At 43.1% G+C, this 22,050-nt stretch overlaps 1 protein-coding gene across 2 annotated transcripts in view; it reads right to left on the reverse strand.

The window, feature by feature from the left end:
- Nucleotides 1-22,050, reverse strand: part of LOC146080828 (mediator of RNA polymerase II transcription subunit 1-like) — a 141,300-nt gene that overhangs the window by 2,219 nt on the left and 117,031 nt on the right. For both annotated transcript variants that reach the window (XM_083188505.1, XM_083188504.1), the window contains exons 14-17: nucleotides 20,055-20,161; nucleotides 8,785-8,983; nucleotides 4,009-4,104; nucleotides 1,789-1,897 (exon numbers count right to left, since the gene is read on the reverse strand). In XM_083188505.1, the coding sequence (XP_083044631.1) occupies nucleotides 1,789-1,897; nucleotides 4,009-4,104; nucleotides 8,785-8,983; nucleotides 20,055-20,161 (511 nt within the window). The remainder of the gene's footprint in view (nucleotides 1-1,788; nucleotides 1,898-4,008; nucleotides 4,105-8,784; nucleotides 8,984-20,054; nucleotides 20,162-22,050) is intronic.

Consider the following 22,050-nt stretch of genomic DNA (forward strand, 5'->3'; position numbering starts at 1 on the left):
ACTTAAGTTTATAATGAAATAACCACAAATGTCTTTTCTGTGCTCACATCATTATTAGTTTTTATTCAACCCCCAAGTGACATTCAATCTTAGTACTTAGTACAACATCCTTTTACAGTTATAACAGCTTTTAAACGTGAAGCATAGCTTGACACAAGTGTCTTGCAGCGATCTACGGGTATCTTCGCCCATTCTTCATGGGCAAAAGCCTCCAGTTCAGTCAAATTCTTAGGCTTGCGCACTGCAACTGCTTTCTTTAAGTCCCACCAGAGGTTCTCAATCGGATTTAAGTCTGGTGACTGCGATGGCCACTCCAAAATGTTCCAGCCTTTCCTCTGCAACCATGCTCTAGTGGACTTGGAGGTATGCTTGGGATCATTGTCCTGTTGAAAGGTCCAACGTCTCCCAAGCCTCAGGTGTGTGACGGACTGCATCACATTTTCATCCAATATCTCCTGGTACTGAAGAGAATTCATGGTACCTTTTACACGCTGAAGCTTCCCTGTACCTGCAGAAGCAAAACAGCCCCAAAGCATAATTGACCCTCCGCCATGCTTCACAGTAGGCAAGGTGTTCTTTTCGTCATATGCCTTGTTCTTCCTCCTCCAAACATAGCGTTGATCCATGGGCCCAAACAGTTCTAATTTTGTTTCATCAGTCCACAGAACACTATCCCACAACTTTTGTGGTTTGCCCACATGACTTTCGGCATACTGCAGTCGACTCTTCTTATTCTTGGGAGACAGCAAGGGGGTGCGCCTGGGGGTTCTGGCATGGAGACCTTCATTACGCAGTGTGCGCCTTATTGTCTGAGCTGAAACTTCTATACCCACATCTGACAAATCTTTTTTCAGTTCCTCAGCAGTCACACGGGGACTTTTATCCACTCTACGCTTCAGGTAGCGCACAGCAGTCGAAGTCAGGATCTTCTTTCTTCCACGACCAGGTAGCATTTCAATAGTGCCCTTTGCCTTGAATTTGCGAATGATGCTTCCTATGGTGTCTCTTGGTATGTTTAACTTCTTTGCAATCTTCTTATAGCCATTGCCCTTCCTGTGAAGACAAATCACCTCTTCTCTTGTCTTCCTGGACCATTCTCTTGACTTCACCATGTTTGTAACCACACCAGTAAATGTCTAGAAGGAGCTGAGTATCACAGTCATTTTAAAGCTGCCTAATTGGTGCTTATTATGCTTGATTGGTGCTCGGTGACATCCACAGGTGTTTTCAATACCTGATTGAAAACACCAGAATTAACCTCTCTTCTTCAGAGTGGTAGTCTTTAAGGGGTTGAATAATTGTGGCAATGAAGAAACCACAAAATACACATTTACTACTGTGTTATATAAACAATTGATGTCATTTTAGTTGCATTTGGTTCTTTAAAACGTCCTTGTAGGATTTCATTCTGAATACAATTCCAAATGTACACTATAGTCCCTAAACCCCTTTACAGCATTGGGGGTTGAATAATTTTGAACACAACTGTATTTGGCTGGGGACACATCGCTCAGCGTGTACCCAGCTTTATTATGGTCTTGTTTCCATAGTTGGAGCCCTCTATTTCTGTATCCTGGACGAAACCAGCAAAGTTTATATTGTACACTAATCACTGAAATCGTGTACACGTCAATAAACTTTACTCATGTTATCACACTCCATTTCATTAGTCTCAGGTTTTGCAAATAGTCAATGTATTTTGGTGTATATCCCTACTCCACTGAATGGAATCTATTAGTGATATCTATCGATCAATATATAGATATGTATTTTTAGATTGAGGTTTACCGTTCGAGAACCTTTATTAGAAATTCACTGGTGTAGGGTGAGGGAGGGTCTGAGGAGCTTTTGTACAGACTGCACGTTAATTTTCTGGAGCACAAGACATCGATGACAACTACAAGAAAAATAATGGAAACCAGTTTAACATATCACCATTACACCATTTTGTGCAGTGCCAGTAACACTAATACCCCTCCCACACTGACATCAATATCCCGACATGAACGTGCAGTACAGTATATTGTGCAGTGTGAAAGCACCCAGCTGAAAAAAAGCCAACCTTGCATTTCAACTCCGGTTCAACCCAGGTTATGGTGCTGAGTGAATATACAAGCCAGGTCAATGAGACCTGGCACCCATTCATACCATAGAAAGAGCTGGCGCTTGGGGATGATCTCATCTCCAGGTACCGGCAATAAACTGGTTTGGACAGCAATTCTGAAAGGGATATCAGTCAGGTCACACCCGGAATAAACCAGTGTACAAAATCCTGGATGTGACCTGACATAGCAATATGAAAGTGGTATAATAGGATAAACATTGACAAAGGCAACAAGCATACACATACATTGCATGAATATATATATATATATATATATATATATATATATATATCTATATACACACACACACACACACACACACACACATATATACATATATATTGACTATGCTACATCCAAATATAGCCTATTGACCCAGGATATTGCAGCTCGACCTGGATCTTGCCTACGTGTGTACATACCCAACCCGGGGAGGTTGTCCCAGAATTGTAACCCTGCTCAATACCAAAGTTATTCCCAGGTTTTTACACCCTGGTTGCATTTAAAATACTTGATTGGCTGTTTAGGGAGCTTGCAGATGATTTCTGTGAATCACACTGAATGCCAGGGCAGACAACAGGTTTGACCCGAGAATTTCCTAGGTCCAAGGTGTAGCATGAAACTGGGTCCCTAGCGGAGACACCGGTTGAAGCAGTGTTCAAAAACCACTACTTATGTCTGAAAGGGGTATAGAAGAATGAAGTTAAAAAATAAACGTTTACATGTAAATGGATGGGTCTGGTGAGATATTGAGGTGGATTTGTATGAATTAAGCAGTAGCCCTGTATCCTTTAGTGACTATATGGGTTTGAGAGAGCATTTGAAATATTGGAGGCTAAAGGCAAGGAATGCAATCACCTTGCAGAGGAATTCCCACTTTATGGGTCTCTGGCTCTGCACAGGTGTCTCCACTTTTTATTTGTGCCCCCCAATGAACATTACACTGAAAGATTCTTCGCCATCCTCAGTCTCAGGCGATGTTAAACTCCTGGAATCCATAACAGGCCAAATTCTTAACCAGTAACTCATTAGTTTAAGAAAACATGCTGGTATTGCAAAATGGTGAGACTACCGATGCATTTAGCATTGTGGGAGGATTTTTGGATGAACTGGATCAGGGTAGCTTGCCAAAGTTTGGTTTTAAAATGACAGTGGTCAGCTGAAGTGGCAGATGGTCCAATGGTAGTTAATATAGTGCTCCCCAGAAACCGCATCTTTGTTCTCATGTCGGCAGCGTCACGAGGTGGCTGTTGGACTTCTCAAAAGCTGTAACTGCTAACCTGCCTCCACCTCCGAATCCCACAGTGAAGCAACAGCATCTTTGATTACATCAGCAAAATCAAGGTGTATATTTATTATGCCTGGTGAAGTGATCAAGTGGTTGGTAATAACACACCAGCCAATCAGCTCCTAAGTGACAGTTAGCAGCTGATTGGCTGCTGCATATCACCTGGCATTTTATCACTTTTACCAGGCTTAGTAAATCTGCCACACAGTTCTGTAAGTATCTAAAACTCTCCAGTACATGGACAGCTCTGTGTGGAAGCCATGTCTATACCATTAATTACCAGATAAACATCCGCGAAGGGGGGGAAATAAATGGTTAATTAATTAATTAAATGAAATCTAAAATGATGTTTGCTGTGGAGCTTCATAAAGATATCTTCAGTGAATGAAATCACCGTGGCCCTGCCACCAATGCTTCAATTTAATACACCACCTGAACTCCCCCTTTGGGATTTCTTGAAGCACAACTAAATATGATTTTTCCAGAAAGGACTGAAGGAGTCTGTGTAAAAAAATAACTGAGCAGAGATTGTCTAAAATATCTAAAACAGGATATGTATCTTTGAGGTGTCCAAACATCTAGTAATTTACAACGTGACATTAGACAGAAACATACCACAGGAAAGACTGCCACCAGTGGGATGCTGGAATGAAATGCAGATTTTCATGTCTCTCTGCAGGGAAACTTCAAAGTGTAGCATTCCAGTGTTGTCTGTAGACATAAAAGCAGACTGCGTCATGTGAAGCCGCATGCATCGTGGCGAAAACAAATCTATTACTTTATAGCTTTTGTTTAACCTTTCATTATCTCGTCATCCATTACTAAGCTAGCACCTCAAATATCTGGAAAGTTACTGAATTTATGGGGTCTATTTACCAAGTCTTGGAGAGAGATAACGTGGACAGAGATAAAGTACCAATCAATCAGCTCTTATTTGTCAGTTTTCAAACATAATACCTTTGATAAAGCTGCATTTTGACAGCGAAACGCGTCAGATGGAGCCTGTGGACAAGGCCATTAATATCACCTTAGTACATGTCGCCCACCTGAACCATCCACCCTTTTGTATTACAATCAGTGCCTTGCCACTCACACCCCATTTAAATTTGAGGATATATGCTACAATGCCATTCTACACGGATTGAACACCTCTAGCGGTCTCACAGTAATTAAATTCTTTGGGAGGGATATCATCTGGCTTCAAAATGAACTGCATTTTATAATCCACTCCAGTGCACCATGGCAGCAATCTAGGAACGGGACTGTATGGTGACTAATTTTATTCGGTCTATGACTTAATTTCCATGATTATGCATTTGGTTTTTATTCATTGATTTTCTAATAAATGATCATTCACTTTTCCTAGCGCCTCTTGTATATTCTTTTTCCAGTTTTCAAACACAGCCTATAACATGTCAATCGGGAGCTGGTGGACAGGTACTTTAGCGCAGTCCACTTTCTCTCTCTCTGGGCCTTATCCTAGTTCACTCTGAGAGGCAAATTCTTTCTCAAATGGACAAAACCCATGTGCACTGCAGGTGGGGCAGATATAACTTGTGCAGAGAGAATTAGATTTGGGTGTGGTTTTTCTTCAAAGTGAGATCTATATTAAAGTGTAAAAATAAAACAGTCAGTTAGTATCCCTGCACCGAAACAAAATAACTCACCCAAATCTAATTCTATCTGCACCTGTTACATCTGCCCCCCTGCAGTGCACATGGTTTTGTCCATCTAAGAAGGAATTTGCCTCCAAGAGTGAACTAGAATAAGGCCCCCTATCTCCAAAGCTTAGTAAATAAACCCTTCTATCCCTTATTAAATGACCCATAATGAGCCACTGATGTCTGGCAGTGCATGCACACACACACAAACACACACACACACACACACACCTAAACAAAGAAGAATAGTTTTTGGCTATACATCCTCATCACTTCTTTATTTAAGCTTTCTGAATAAGCAAAGAGTGACTGCACGGTGACTCCAGAGTGGTCATGGAGAATCCAATCACCCCATTTTCACTAAAACATTTTGGGGAGATTTGGATCAAACCTTTTGAAATGTTGCCCATAGCCACAAAATCTGCTTCTGTCATTTTATAAACTATGCTAGATAAAGATGAAGCCGATTCTTTGTATGGACAACTAATTCACTTTTATCTCTCAAAGGTTAACTAATAAGATGGAAAAACATATAATAAACAATTTTAAATAAATACTTATTAGACCCTTGATGGCTAACCTGGACACTCCAGCTGTTGTTGAACTACACATCTCAGCATGCCCTGCTACAGTTTTACTATTTGGCCATGCTAAAACTGATGCAGGGCATGCTGGGATGTGTAGTTCAACAGCTGGAGTGTTAAGGTTAGTCATAACTGTATTAGACCAAGGATGCGTAACCCTAATTTTCATGTACCACCAACAGAAATCCACAAAGTGTGACCTGTTAGTGGTAAATGAGGATAATGGTTGGAAATCCCTTAATCCTAGAATACACTGTAACCATTGTGGATGCAGATATAGCTGCGCACAGAATGTAGCCATGCTATGTAGCATTTAAAATTCAACATTAGTTGTGTATCCTATTTGGATTGCAAAAATAAATATACATTTCAAGACTCCAGGTGCTAGAGTTGTCATGGTATGCAATATGGACCATGACATATCCGTATGCGAGCTCGACGTTTTACGTATGCAAAGCCGAATTTCTGCGCATGTGCATACGGCCATGGTGGCGAACAAACTGTTTGCAGGGTGCACGCACCCAACATTGGGGGCGGTGTGCAGGGGGATGGGCATGGGGCAGCAGCCATTTCATGGGTGTTCCCTCGGTAAGTGCTGGGTGACGTGATGTCATCTGCCCGCCCATTTCATTCCGAAAATGCACCCACTTTATATATGCGTGCACACACCACATCTTTCGATGGTCAGTGGGTGTTCCCCGCAGCCTGCGGATAGATGTTTGTGTTAAGCATGCATTCGCAGTCTGTGCAAACACAAGCTGCGAATGGGTGGTGGCCAGGCCACCAGTCACAAGGCGGGGTTTTGTGGACTCACAAGACTGAAATCAACCAGAATAACCCCCTATGAGTAATGCGACTTGTAGAATTCGGGCAAGTATGTGGACACACTGTACAATCTTGCAAAAGATATGGTCAATGACCACATCCAGGAGTATGCGGTTGTTAACAATACATACAAATCTTTCTGCATGTATAAATAAAGCAACATACAACCAGCAGTGTGTTATACCAGAGTGTTATAGAGCGTACATACTGGATGTAGTAAGTGATTTGATGAGCAGAACCGGTTATCGTCCACACCGTTACTAATGTTGTCTAATGTGTACACTGTTTTACAGATTTATCGATGATTGGGACAATTTATATAGTTTTTGGCTTAACAAGCAATATAGCAGCTAGTTTGCACCCAGCTTTAAATATTAATCTGATTATATAGGGAACATAACAAAAAGTAGATCAGGCAATAATTTACTATAGCTGTGATCTAAAAGGCCAGTCCCCATGGGTAAGTTACATTCCTAAATTGTGACCCTATTATAGATATGTTGGATATTTTGGAAAATTGATGCTCTGATTGGAGGAATTCCAATATTGCTAGCATGGTCCCAAATATGTATACAGTAGCTTTGTTTCATATACAAAAAGATTAATTTCTCAGGAAAAAATGATAATGCAGCCTTCAGAGTCCAGTAAAGATGGCAGGTAGTGTGGGCAAACTAACATCTTCAAACTGGGCCTTTTCACAGCCCTCATATAAAGCTATGGGGACTGCTCTTGCAATGGAGCACTGTGGATCACTGATAGTGTCTTCGGTACCTCCACACTAAATATCTTTCATAAATAAGGCAGCAATTCTCCAAACATATCCAGTTTATAGGAGGATCTATCTCAAAAGCTACCAATTGCTATCTAGAAGCTGATTGGATAAGTTGCCCATAGCAACCACTCTTTACAAGATTGAAGTAATTATTTTCTCAGGTTTCTTAGAAGCTGTGCTCAGAGATCTATCTTTAAAAAAATGCTGCTTTGAAAATGAAGGAGAGGACTTCTAGCACCTTACCTAACGGCCTACACACTTTTCTTTCTGAAAGACCAGCTTTATATCCCCCGTCCCATTCTCAGTATACCCTCCTCAATGTAAGAATTACAACAAACTGGGGTGTAGTGCTCAATGTAATCTACTGTAGCAACAAAAAAGGCCAACAAAATTCTTGCATGTATTAAAAGGGGCATGGAAATAGGGACTCAAAAGTAATTATGCATCTGTACAAATCACTGGTTAGACCGCATCTCGAATACGCAGTGCAGTTCTGGGCCCCGCTCTATAAAAAGGACATCATAGAATTAGAAAAAATCCAAAGAAGAGCAACAAAGCTTATTAGGGGAATGGAGAATTTAAGCTATGAGGAAAGATTAAACAATTTGGAACTATTTACACTAGAGAAGAGACGTTTAAGGGGGGATATGCTCAACATGTATAAATATATTAGGGGCCAATATAAGGAACTATCAAACACCCATTTTTCTACTAGAAAGGAATCTAGGAGGTGAGGGCATGAGTTTAGATTAGAAGAAAAAAGATTTTGTTCATCTAGAAGAAAAAAATTCTTTACAGTCAGAGCAGTCAAACTTTGGAACTCTCTTCCTGGAGAAGTGGTGTCGGCAGAGACTATAAATATGTTTAAAATAAGGTTGAATAAACATTTATTGGTTTAAAACATCCATGGGTACAAATAAGTAACATAATCGGTCCTTAAAATATCAGAACATACTATACAACAAGGGATAAGCTACTATAAACATAGGTTAAACTAGATGGACGCAAGTCTTTATTCAGCTTCACCTACTTTGTAACTATGTAACATTATAAAGCGCATGCATATCATATTTTAGTTTTGGTACTTGTTTCCTAGCATGGCGCCCATCTCGTTGATTGTATGCCTTAAGTTTAAGGCACTTAAGGCATACAATCAACGAGATGGACCCGATTTTATGTCAATCACCAGCTAATTTGCCGGTGAAAGACAAAATCGCGTTGATCGCGTCCATCGCGGCCCCTAATAAGGGGCCCCGATGCAACCGACGCGATCAACGCGATTTTCCTATAGGGAACAATGTTAAATTATTTTTAAAGTTAAAATCAACCCGATTTTACATAGGTGACAATGTGAAATTTAAAAATCGGGTCGATCGCATCGCATGCGATTTGGTTGACATGCGATGGACGCGATTTTTCCGACCCGATGGATACAATCAAAATCGGTGGCGCTGTGCTAGGAAACAAGTACCTTAGTTTTAATCTATTATGTAAATAATTTCATGGAACAAATAACGCGTAAACCCCAAAATGGCTATACAATACTTACTTTTTGGGTTTATGATGTTGGATACACAGCTTCTAACAAGTGTATTGTAGGCCTCTTGGTGTCTTAAAACTTCCAAAATTGGTGGAACACAGCTTGGGTGAGTGAAAGGAATTTTGTTTACCAATGCACCAATTGCAATGCTTTCTTTATCGTTGTTGCTGTTAATCACATAGCAGTGGTCCATGCAATCTGGAAGAGACTGGGTACAAAAGTATTTATCATTAGGGTGCAATTATGTGTATTGCTACCTATTACTACTGTAGTAATGACTGTGGTTTCAGCAATTATTACCATAAAAGGAAATATTTTGATAAATCACATCTTTACCCTTTGTCTAACACAAGACAACACAATTTTTTTTTTAAATGGACTTCCCTTATCTAAAAAGGAACCCACACATTATCTCTGTATGTTTATTTAAGCATTCATCTCTACATTAATTTATTTTATTAGTATTTATATAGTACACATAGGGACCAATTCAGACTTGATCGCAGGGCAAATTTGATCTCTAAATGGTGAAAACCATGTGCACTGCAGTATTGGAAAAAAAAAAGAGTAGATGTATCAAGTGCGCACCAGCTGCAGGGGTGGTTCTATCCCTAGGGTGTTTCTCTGACACCCAGAAAGACAAATGTGTAAGGAAAGAAGTGGGATCAACCTCCACCAGCGCTAGATAAAAAGGAGAAACAACTTCCCTTGTTGTGTATATAAATTCCTCTTTGTAGGACACCGGCAATACACTGATTCTCTTCGGCTCACATTCAGGTGTACATGTGGAGAGAATACATAATCCACATAGTGTATACCGGTATCTTAATTACACAACATATGAGTACATCAATACAGACAAAAATGAAAAATAAAAGCAAATGTATGCACACAATAAAATCCAAGGAGCAAGTACAGATTGGCAAGATATATGCAGGGAATTACCAGCTATAGTGTGAACCATACGAATATAGTTCAGTCTGCGCATGTGTATAGTCACCAGGTGGCCCGGGTACCAACAGGATCCAGACACTGCAGTAGGTAAGACGTCCTCCACAATCCGTCCAGTCTCCCTCGCTTGGCCGCCGACGCGTTTCAGACCCTATCTGGGTCCTTTTTCAAGGCATAGTAGGTGTGCATTCTCAAAGTCTTTTTATACCATTCCTATGGGTCCCACGACGTCACACGCCGCCGCTGTACCGCCCGGCACTTCCGGGTATGTCGCGGCAGTCTCGAATGACGCGACTGCCGCGACATACCCGGAAGTGCCGGGCGGTACAGCGGCGGCGTCTGACGTCGTGGGACCCATAGGAATGGTATAAAAAGACTTTGAGAATGCACACCTACTATGCCTTGAAAAAGGACCCAGATAGGGTCTGAAACGCGTCGGCGGCCAAGCGAGGGAGACTGGACGGATTGTGGAGGACGTCTTACCTACTGCAGTGTCTGGATCCTGTTGGTACCCGGGCCACCTGGTGACTATACACATGCGCAGACTGAACTATATTCGTATGGTTCACACTATAGCTGGTAATTCCCTGCATATATCTTGCCAATCTGTACTTGCTCCTTGGATTTTATTGTGTGCATACATTTGCTTTTATTTTTCATTTTTGTCTGTATTGATGTACTCATATGTTGTGTAATTAAGATACCGGTATACACTATGTGGATTATGTATTCTCTCCACATGTACACCTGAATGTGAGCCGAAGAGAATCAGTGTATTGCCGGTGTCCTACAAAGAGGAATTTATATACACAACAAGGGAAGTTGTTTCTCCTTTTTATCTAGCGCTGGTGGAGGTTGATCCCACTTCTTTCCTTACACATGTGCACTGCAGGTGGGGAACATGTAACATGTGCAGAGAGTTAGATTTTGATGAAACCGAAATCTAAATTGCAGTGTAAAAATAATGCAGCCAGTATTTCCCTGAACAAAAACCAAATAACTCACCCAAATCTAACTCTCTGCACGTTACATCTGCCCAGTGGTGGGCTGGGCCAGTGTGGGCAGGGTGCCATGTGCCCCCTGGGCCACTGTATTAATTAGTGGATCAGAATATGGTTATTTTCCAAGTGCGCAGAATGCAGCTAGGGTGGGAAGTCTAAGGTGTTTCCTCTGCACCTTCAAAATTACAATCTAGATAGCAAGGTGAGAGCCCTTCACCAGCACACCAGATAGATTAAAAAAAAGATGTCACTGAAGAGAACAGCAATTCAAACCTTCCCTCGGCAGATAAAGACATCCAATATATAATGATTGAGGATATATCATAGTGTGATACAGTTTAATATACATACAATGACATATACATACATACATAATTCCATGAAAAAAAAACATATAAATCAGTGCACTAGAACTCAGTGGCCCTCAGGTATTCTGCTTGTATAGCAATGAGGTATCGTAATTCCCGATTTTGCAGGAATCATTCATAAGAACAGTTCAAACAGGTAGGTATGATGTGCCCGGGGCAACCTGCAGCAAAAGGTCTCCAGTCGGCAAAAAAAGTCCCCCACGGCAGTCAGGTAGTTCACCAAAGGGTTATAAGTCAGCGCGTTTCAACCCGTTCCAGGGTCTTTTTCAAGGCGGAGCCTTGAAAAAGACCCTGGAGAGGGTTGAAATGCTCATTGCTATACAAGCAAACATCTTGGAGACTAACAGGGAAGTGATTTTTTTTATCTATCTGGTCCGCTTTATTAATTAGCACTGTGTGTTGCCTTCTAGTCCAGTGTGTATTGTCCACTTTTTCCCACCGGCTTCCTGCACTAAGAACATGTGGAGTGCAGAAGGCAGATAGAGAGCAGGGCTGTGGGTGGGATGTAGGAGAGACTGGTAGGGATCGGAGCAGACACCAGGAAGCAGCCAATCATCACACAATATGTGCGAGGTGCTCCCCCCCTCCCAGCGCCCTCTCCCCCTGCAGCTGCGGAACCTGCTCGTCCGCTCCAGGCTGTACACGCGGATACAGGTGTGGGATGGATTGGAGCCCTGACCTGAGTCCTGTACCTGCTTGGCCTGGCCACCAAGCAGGGGAATCCAGGTGAGCAGGGACCGGGGGTGGGAGGACACAGAGGACGGTGTGTGTGTCTGACTTAAACGTGTGCAGCATGGTCTGTGTATATACAGGGCAGCCGAGAGGAATGCCAGGCCCCAGTAAAATTGTGTGGGCATGGCCTAAGTGTGGGGGTGTGGGCACCTCCCGCACTTAGGCCACGCCCCCAAAATGTTTAGAGGAAAACTCTAAAAACTGTAATCTCAGCAGCAGCACACACCTTCATATATACCAAACGTATTGAGCCAAAATTCACAATATGCTTCAGAAACAGGGACATTGCGCACCAAAGGCGCGCATTAAAAATTTACACCATAATGCCCTTTACATGTTAAGCCACACACCATAATTCCATTATGTATTATGCCAAACATCATAATGCCTATTAAAAATTATGCTACATAAGTGCTGCTTACCTACGTGCTCATTGGCAGGGGTTCCATGCTCGTTGCCATGTCAAAAAGCAAATCTCAGTTGCCTATGTGAAGGGAGGAATATCTTATAACTCTTAATGACACATGCTATCTTGGAATGCATGGATGTTTATGTAAGCCCCTTTTATTACCATTCATTGTAGTAGGGGGGATTGGGTGGGGAAAGTCCAATTAATGAGTGCAGATGCATTTAAAGATCATTACATAGGCTGTGGCCGAATAGGCTGTGTGCATGGTTTAGCTGTGTGCATAATAGTTTTGAAGTGCATCATTTTTAAAGTGCGGCATAATTTAAATATAACTGTGGCGTTATACTGGCGTTACACTGAAGTGAAACAGAAGGACAGAAGGAACAACTGAGAAAACCAAAGACTGCTTTGAGTGAGTTCAATTTATTCTCACGACATACTACCTCTGGCTGCTTAATCTGGCTATTCAACCATAACATCATCATTTTTACATCTGCAAACAACTTTTACTATCACTGTTAATAATTGTATTTGCACTGTCAGTTTTGAAAATGCCCAGCTGTACCTCTAATGACCTCACCTTTCCTGCTCTTCCATTGATTTTAGGTGTCCCCCAAAATTTTATTCTTGGCCCTCTTCTTCTCTATCTCTATACGTCCTCTATGGGTGAGCTTATGTGCTCACTCGACTTCCACTATCACATCTATGCTGATAACACTGAAATCTACCTCTCCTCTCCTGATCTCTCTCCCTCTATCCTCACTCATATCTCCAACTGTCTCTCTGCTGTCTACTCTTGGATGACCCAGCTCTTTTTCAGACTTAAAATATCAAGGACTAAGCTGACCTCTTCCCACCCTCCTGCATAAAACCCGACCATCTCTCATCCTAACCTACTGTTTATGCTCACCTCTTTCCCTTCTGTGTCACCCCTGTCTGTCTAACCCTCACTTTTTAGAATGTAAGCTCTCACGAGCAGGGCCCTCTCTCCTCATGTGCCTTTCTTAGAATATATAAACCTCTGCCACCCTGATGATTGCTTCAGTCTCCTGTCCCCTGATGCAACTATCCATATTTACCATGTACTTGTCCTAAACTGTCTTGTACTGTAATTTGTTATGTGTTTTTGCTAATAACTATACTCTGTAAAGCGCTGCGGAATATGTATGCACTATATAAGAAACTGTTATTAAATAAATAAATAAATAAATGTGGGATTACATGCTCATTGCCAAGGGGAATACATGCTTGAGGTAACTGGGGGACAGCCGCCGCTGAGCAGAAGTGACAGCCATTGAAAGCCAGGCAGAGAGCGGGGGGCTGCCTGGCTGTATTCAGAGCAATAGATTTGAGATAGGGGTTGGGCTGGCACAGGCTAGGGGGAAGAATTACTGAGTATAATTTAAGCGTTTGTATTAATTAGAGTAAACCAACATAAGAGAAAGGCCGTACGGGAAAAACCCTGACAGGCTATTTTAACGGTTGGTGGTGCTCCCAAGAAAAAGTTCAGAGTATCAACTGAAAATGGATGTAGTCTATAGAAGAAGACTAAAGAAGAACCAAAAAGGTTTTTGGGGCACACTTGATATATTACAATGCAGTTAAGTGGATGTACATATGCTGTAACAATAAAACATAACTTTTAATAGAAGCTTGGTTAATAAAATAAGTTCACAAAATTATTATATCTACACACCATTCATGTGATTATTGGAGAGCACCATACATGATGGACTCCCGCCACTTATTATGACAATTTCAGAAATAAAGATAGTTCAACAAGAGCGAAAATGTTTAGGTAAAATATTGCCTAGTACCAATTTTTATATATAATATGCGGTATCGGCAATCGAACAGGGCACAGGTCACTGCGCACCACCACTACGATATCCTCCCCAGTGTCGGCACTGGCAGGTATGGACGGTTGGGACATGAGAGGAAAAGAGAGGGAGGGGGTTCAAGTTTGTTGTGGCTGCACCTCAACAGTATTGACAGGCGTACTGCCCCAGTGGATGAATACAGCACTGGATGTTCCCTATAGGTCCCCCATATGGGTACTGATCCAGCCTCTCACTGCTTAGCTTCTGTGTTCGGATGGATTACAGGCGGTCCAGTGAAGTATGGCTGTATAGCCCTTGCTGGTTAATTCCGATGTCAATTTAGTGGGTGAGCCAAAGTAAGCTTCTGCTGTCCAAACCGTTCAGAACAAGACAGGCCTGTTACCCATGTAGCATTGCAGGAGTGCTTGTGCCGGCTGGATGGATGAGAGAGCCACGAAATGGAATAGTTAAGTGGTAGGAGGTGCTAACAAACAGAAACCTCATCTCTGCTGTCAAACATCATGCTAGCATCGGATGATTTGATGAGAGTCAGAGGATCATGCGATAGCTTCCTCGAGGATGAGAAAGGACGGGGAGGGATAGGGATGTGGGAGTAAGAACCCGTGGGGCTTGGACAGTTTCTTTTTATAAAAAATAGTAAATGTACCCACGGTTCCTAGATAGGAGGGAGATTGGTCCCTAGTGTCAATGTATATATTACGAAAGACACCAGAAACGCACCGGGGAATCCGGATATTGATTGGGATAATAATGAGGGCTGAGAACAATGAATGATTCAGTCCTTAGAATTCTGTGCTGAAGTCGGTATGAACACAACTTGGTAATAAGTGTGAGGTCTCCCAACAGACCATGTGAATGTAATCATATACTGGTTAAACAGGCGGTATTTAGGCATCAGATGTCATAAGTGATTAGTTAGTATAAATCACAGAGAACCCCAATACAGAGTGTTAAGGGAAACAGGCGTATAGCAATATAACCTGGAAAAGATGTAGGCCGTCATCAGGTGTACAAGATTAAATATAAGCACAAATGCGGATGGGCAAATAAATCACTTGCAACTAAGGGGTTAATACTCAGCTTAGTACCAGCAATATAACCTGGAAAAAATGTGTATGCTGTCACCAGGCATACAGGATTAACTATAAGCACAAATGCAGTCTGGCAAATGAATCACTTGCAACTAAGGGGTTAATACTCTGCTTAGTACCATATAGACACATGCAGTGATTAAACAGATAGGTGTGCAGATGTTATTAAGTACCACACAGACTAAAGCAGTCTCACTTCAAAAGATCCCCCGTTTTCAGAATTCAGTAGGTATTCTGTGGAAACAATAAAGGAGGATTGTTGTCCGGGAGACCAGGGTATGGGGGGTTAACCCCGTTACCTGCGCCGGCTGCGGCCGGTGAAAGGGACACTGCTCTACGTTGGTGCCAGTCTGGAGCAGGAACAAAGGAGGCTGCCGTGGGTATAGGCTGTGTGGTGCGCACTGCTGCGCCGTTTGCAAAGTGACAGCGGGACGGCTGGAAGATAACTCCGTCTCAGTATGGAGTTCTCAGCCGGCACTGGTGGGGGCGGTGGGCGTGACCACGTGCGTCGTCCTGACACGTGTTTCGCGTGAGGCTTGGTCACAGGGGTGTGTGCAAATGGGAGGGTTAGGAGGAGTTATTTAATGGGCGTGTAGCCAATGGGAGCAGTGGAGGCGGGTAATCCACCTGACGTTTGGGTGATTGCGTGCTGTCGTAATGACAGCTGGGCTCGCTACGTAAAGACAGAAAAGACCAACGGAGCGGAAGAGCATTTAGTTGCAAAGGGGAAGCTTATCGGGTTGTCATGGTGACTAGCGTACCTGCAAGGTCTGTATGACCAGCTGGATAGTTAAATGTTGATGATAGGACAGAGGTCCAAAAGCCAAAATATCCCAATAGTGACTATATGTATGCAACATTAAAACGAAAAAGGAGCTGATGGACGCTTGAGTACTAAGGGTGTGCAGGAAGCACGTACCCGGATAACTGGCAAGGTCATGCAGACAATAATGCATAAAAATAATAATAATTGTTGATGGGAAAATATACATCGAAAAATACATTGCAGGAGGACAAGTAAATGTTAAGAAAAAATATATGTTTATAACAGTAGTTTGCTGTTATAGGGGGGCAGACCACAAAGTTATACATATGCTGTGTGGGGTAATGGCTGGGGTACGAGACACTGAAAAACATAACCAAGGGTGGGCGGGATTACATGGTGATGGGAGCGGACAAAATGATAGTAATGAAACTGAAGATGAAAATATCATTAAAAAAGAAGAAAAAAGGGATGTATACAAATAGAGGAGAAATATAGACAGTCTGGTGCTAGCACTGACACGGGATGATGTATATGGGATATGGTACTGATGGCCAAGGTGATCGAAATATAGTCCCAGGTGGGCCATATAAGGAAGGTGTTGGCCTAATTAGAGCAATATTATAGATAATGGGTTGTCTAATTAAAAGAGATGGCACTGGGATAGTAATAAAGGGTAGAGAGATAAAGTGAAAGTAAATAGTAGTTCAATGCTATTAGAGAAAGGCACTGTATTTAATATCCTCGTTGAGGCCATTTGGGGCAAGTGAACCTAGCTGGAAAATCCACCAGCTTTCCCTACGGAGGAGTGCCTGATTGATGTCTCCACCTCTTCGTCCTAGGTGTACTTGTTCAAGACCTGAGAATTTTAGATCATCTGTGTTTGAGGCGTGCATCCTAAGAAAATGACGTGCAACTGAGGTTAGGGTTTTAAAGTTGTCTTTGTCCCTGGAGGCATTGCGGATATTACCAATGTGCTCCAAAATCCTTTGTTCTAAGGGGCGGGATGTCATACCTACATATCTAGTCTGGCATGGGCAAGTGATGCAATATATGATATTTTGACATTTACAGTTGTAAAAGCCCCTGATCCTGATGTCATCTCCATATCTATCTTTGATTGTCTGTGTATTAATGACATGTTTGCATGCTTTGCAGCTGCCGCATGGGTAACTGCCGACTGTTGTGGGTTGAGTAGCACGTCTTGCCTAAATACCGCCTGTTTAACCAGTATATGATTACATTCACATGGTCTGTTGGGAGACCTCACACTTATTACCAAGTTGTGTTCATACCGACTTCAGCACAGAATTCTAAGGACTGAATCATTCATTGTTCTCAGCCCTCATTATTATCCCAATCAATATCCGGATTCCCCGGTGCGTTTCTGGTGTCTTTCGTAATATATACATTGACACTAGGGACCAATCTCCCTCCTATCTAGGAACCGTGGGTACATTTACTATTTTTTATAAAAAGAAACTGTCCAAGCCCCACGGGTTCTTACTCCCACATCCCTATCCCTCCCCGTCCTTTCTCATCCTCGAGGAAGCTATCGCATGATCCTCTGACTCTCATCAAATCATCCGATGCTAGCATGATGTTTGACAGCAGAGATGAGGTTTCTGTTTGTTAGCACCTCCTACCACTTAACTATTCCATTTCGTGGCTCTCTCATCCATCCAGCCGGCACAAGCACTCCTGCAATGCTACATGGGTAACAGGCCTGTCTTGTTCTGAACGGTTTGGACAGCAGAAGCTTACTTTGGCTCACCCACTAAATTGACATCGGAATTAACCAGCAAGGGCTATACAGCCATACTTCACTGGACCGCCTGTAATCCATCCGAACACAGAAGCTAAGCAGTGAGAGGCTGGATCAGTACCCATATGGGGGACCTATAGGGAACATCCAGTGCTGTATTCATCCACTGGGGCAGTACGCCCGTCAATACTGTTGAGGTGCAGCCACAACAAACTTGAACCCCCTCCCTCTCTTTTCCTCTCATGTCCCAACCGTCCATACCTGCCAGTGCCGACACTGGGGAGGATATCGTAGTGGTGGTGCGCAGTGACCTGTGCCCTGTTCGATTGCCGATACCGCATATTATATATAAAAATTGGTACTAGGCAATATTTTACCTAAACATTTTCGCTCTTGTTGAACTATCTTTATTTCTGAAATTGTCATAATAAGTGGCGGGAGTCCATCATGTATGGTGCTCTCCAATAATCACATGAATGGTGTGTAGATATAATAATTTTGTGAACTTATTTTATTAACCAAGCTTCTATTAAAAGTTATGTTTTATTGTTACAGCATATGTACATCCACTTAACTGCATTGTAATATATCAAGTGTGCCCCAAAAACCTTTTTGGTTCTTCTTTAGTCTTCTCCTATAGACTGTATTCAGAGCAATGCAGGTCCCGGTTATTTGAAATAATACCCCTTTCAAAACATAAAATGCAGGGACTGGCCCCTTTTACGTTCCAGCTTTGCCCAGCTATATCTCTGGTTTCCGAGGGGCTAGCGACGCAGAGCAGGGCTCGTTGGAAAGCCCCAGTCCTCATCTACCAAATGTGCCTATTTGGAGAGTGGGCCTGGAGCTGCAGCTCCATCAGGCCCATTGTTAATCCGGCCCTGAGGGCTATGCATTCCACTTCTCGCTAGTGCTGCAGCCTCGGTGTCAATCCAGCATTGTCATAATCATCGAGATCAGCCTCAGGTAATAGCATCTGTACAGGGTAGAAGCCTGTGGTATCCTCAGTCCTGTTATTTTACAGGGATAGCAGCCTGTGGTGTCCTGTTATTATGCAGGGGGAGCAGCCACTGGTGTCCTGGTATTATTATACAGGGGAAGCAGCCTGTAAAAGTGGACTCAACTTCAAATTGTGATGTTATGAGACCTGCCCCCTAACAAGAAATAACAAACAAAACAGAAATGGGGTCCCCTGTAAATCAGACCGAAGCCCATTGCTATATACAGTATGTCTCTTTTGCACCCTCTACATTTCTTTTCAACTACAGTATGTAAGCCTGACAAATTTCACTGAACTACTCCTCTTCTGTATTATGTAGTACATCAACTTGTAAGTATTAGCTTATAATACTAACTATTCATATTTGCAATGTCCCAATAAATTACTATATACAGTAATTTAGTAAGCTTGTTCCTCAGCAGGCCCTTTTGGTCATTTTTAGATTCCAAAATGAAGTGGAAATGGTCAGGGGCTCACAGGAAAGATATCCATCCCCCAATGACAACATACACTGCAGCATGTTTGTTGGAAGAGGAACATAGCAGTATGTGCAGTGTATACTGTATATGCCCAGTTAGTCAGTAATTAGAATGTGTGTTTGGTTACAATAATTGCATTAAAAACAGGATATAACAAAATACAGGATTAACATTTTTGCAATGAAAACTCATTCTCATATGGAATTTGGGCAGCATGGATGGTGTAATGGTTAGCATTACTGCCTCACAGTTCTGAGGTCATGGGTTCGATCCCCACCATGGCCCTAACTGTGCAGAGTTTGTATATATTGTAAATAGACATTCTAGGCTTAATTTTGTTGGAAGCCAATAACCCTACCAGCATGTGTGTGCATGTACATGTGGTAGGGAATATAGATTGTAAGCTCCACTGGGGCAGGCACTGATGTGAATGTTCAAATGGATTAGATATGGAATCCCAACGCCGAAATCCAGACAAGGGAGGGGGGGGGCACGTGGATCGCCCCCCCCTTGCAGGCTCGCTGCGCTCACCACGCAGTGGGCCCGCTACGCTCGGCACGCTAATTTATTCTCCCTCTATGGGTGTTGTGGACACCCACGGTGGGAGAAAGTTTCGGGATTCCGGCGTCGGGATTTTGAACACCGTGATTCCGACCGCCGGGAAATTGACCGCATCCGGTTCAAATATTCTCTGTAAAGCGCTATATGTGTGCGCTATTTTATAACTTAATAAATAAATAAATATGGAATACCTCATGACAAAAACAAGCCTTTTTCTGCATCCCTGCAGTGTCAATAAAAAAATAAAGAATGGAAAGATCCAGGGCACACTACTACTGATATCATATATAAAACTGAAGCACCCATGCATGAAACACATACCACAACATACTGGATCTCCCGGTTCTCTTCTATGGTTAGCTTGTCATGCTTCCGATACAAGAGCAGTTTATGCAGTGGTGCTTGTACTGTTGCAATAACCGGTAGGCCTTTAAAACATAACATACATTATTTTCTCCCTCTCTCCCTCATTAGTCTAGCAATCTCCCTCATTTCCCCTAGCCCACATTACACGGTTACATTTTTTGGGGAAAAAGGAATGAGAGATAGATACATTTATATTGAATCATCAGCACCATTTCCTAGCACTTTACCAAGTATAGTATCTCTTACTGACTGCTTTGGGGCTCATCTACATTTGGATATAAGTCATTTTAAAGGATTCCTCTCAGATATAGCAGTACACACCCACGCTTTCAGGTGCTTAAAGTGGAGAATGACACACCCCCTCACTGCAAAATTCGGTACTTGTATCCTAGCACGGCGCCCAATTTTTGGTACTTGTTTCCTAGCACGGCGCCACTGATTTTGATTGTAAGCATCGGGTCGGAAAAATCGCGTTGATCGCATGCCAACCAAATCGCATGCGATGGACCCGATTTTTACATTGGAATCAATGTAAAATGGTCCCTGAGACAAGATTTAGCATTGATTTTAATGTAAAATGCCCCAAAACACCCCATTTTCATGGAAAACCCCCCTGATGTTTCAAATGGCCCCCATTGTTAACGCCACCCCGGTATTGACACCAACACGAAGCGTGGCAAGCGCAGCGAGCCCGCGAGGGGCGGCGGTACGCGTCCTCCGACCTTTTCATACCCACACTATCCACGTCGGCGTGGAGTTGAGAATAGAAAGTGTGGCGAGCGCAGCGAGCCACCGAGCCCGAAGCGTGGGTAGCGCAGCGAGCCCCGCGAGGGGACGCGTATACCTTCACAGGTATCTGCGTCCGCTCGCCACGCTTCGGGCTCGCTCGCCAACGTGGATAGTGGGGGTATGAAAAGGTCGGAGGACACGTACCGCCGCCCCTCGTGGGCTCGCTGCGCTCGCCACGCTTCGGGTTGGCGTCAATACCAGGGTGGCGTTAAAATTGGGGGGGGGGGGGGCCCATTAACCATACTTTTTACACATATTCAATGTGAAATGGGCCATATTGGCCCATTTCACATTGTCACCCATGTAAAATCGGGTTGATCGCATCGTGGGCCATTATAATGGCCCGCGATCTACCGGATCAACCCGATTTTCACTTTAAAATTCATTTAACATTGTTCCCTATGGGAAAATCGCATTGATCGTGTCGGTCGCATCGCGGCCCCTTATTAGGGGCCACGATGGACGCGATCTTCACTTTTACCGGCAATTGAGCTAGTTAAAGACCATCGCGTCCATCGCATGCCTTAAGTACCTAAACTTAAGGCATGTGATGTACCCCGACGGGCGCCGTGCTAGGAAACAAGTACCCAATTTTTTAATCTTATGCCATCGCATCGTATTGCATGCCATATAGCCGCATGCGATGAGATTTCTTATTGTATAAGCACCCTAATGGGTGCTTACAATGTTAAATGCACCCCCACTATGAACGTGAACCCGAAGCGTGGCGAGCGCAGCGAGCCCGCGAGGGGCGGCGGTACGCGTCCTCCGACCTTTTCATACCCCCACTATCCACGTCGGCATGGAGTTGATTTTAGATAGTGTGACGAGCGCAGCGAGCCACCGAGCCCGAAGCGTGGCGAGCGGACGTGGAATACATGTAAAGTAATACACGTCCCCTCGCGGGGCTCGCCACGCTTCAGGCTCGGTGGCTCGCAACACTATACAGAATGAACTCCACGCCGATGTGGATAGTGGGGGTATGAAAAGGTCGGAGGACGCGTACCGCCGCCGCACGCCATACTTCGGGTTGGTATTTAACATTGTAAGGACCTGAGTGGTTGTACAATAAAAAAAAAATTGTATACCATCGCATTGTATGCCATTTTATGGCATACAATATCGCGCAGCATCGCATACCATATTTAGTCTTATAGTATAC

The sequence above is a fragment of the Crinia signifera genome, chromosome 5, assembly GCF_055691185.1.
Source record: "Crinia signifera chromosome 5, ASM5569118v1, whole genome shotgun sequence".
In the NCBI taxonomy this organism is placed as follows: Eukaryota; Metazoa; Chordata; class Amphibia; order Anura; family Myobatrachidae; genus Crinia; species Crinia signifera.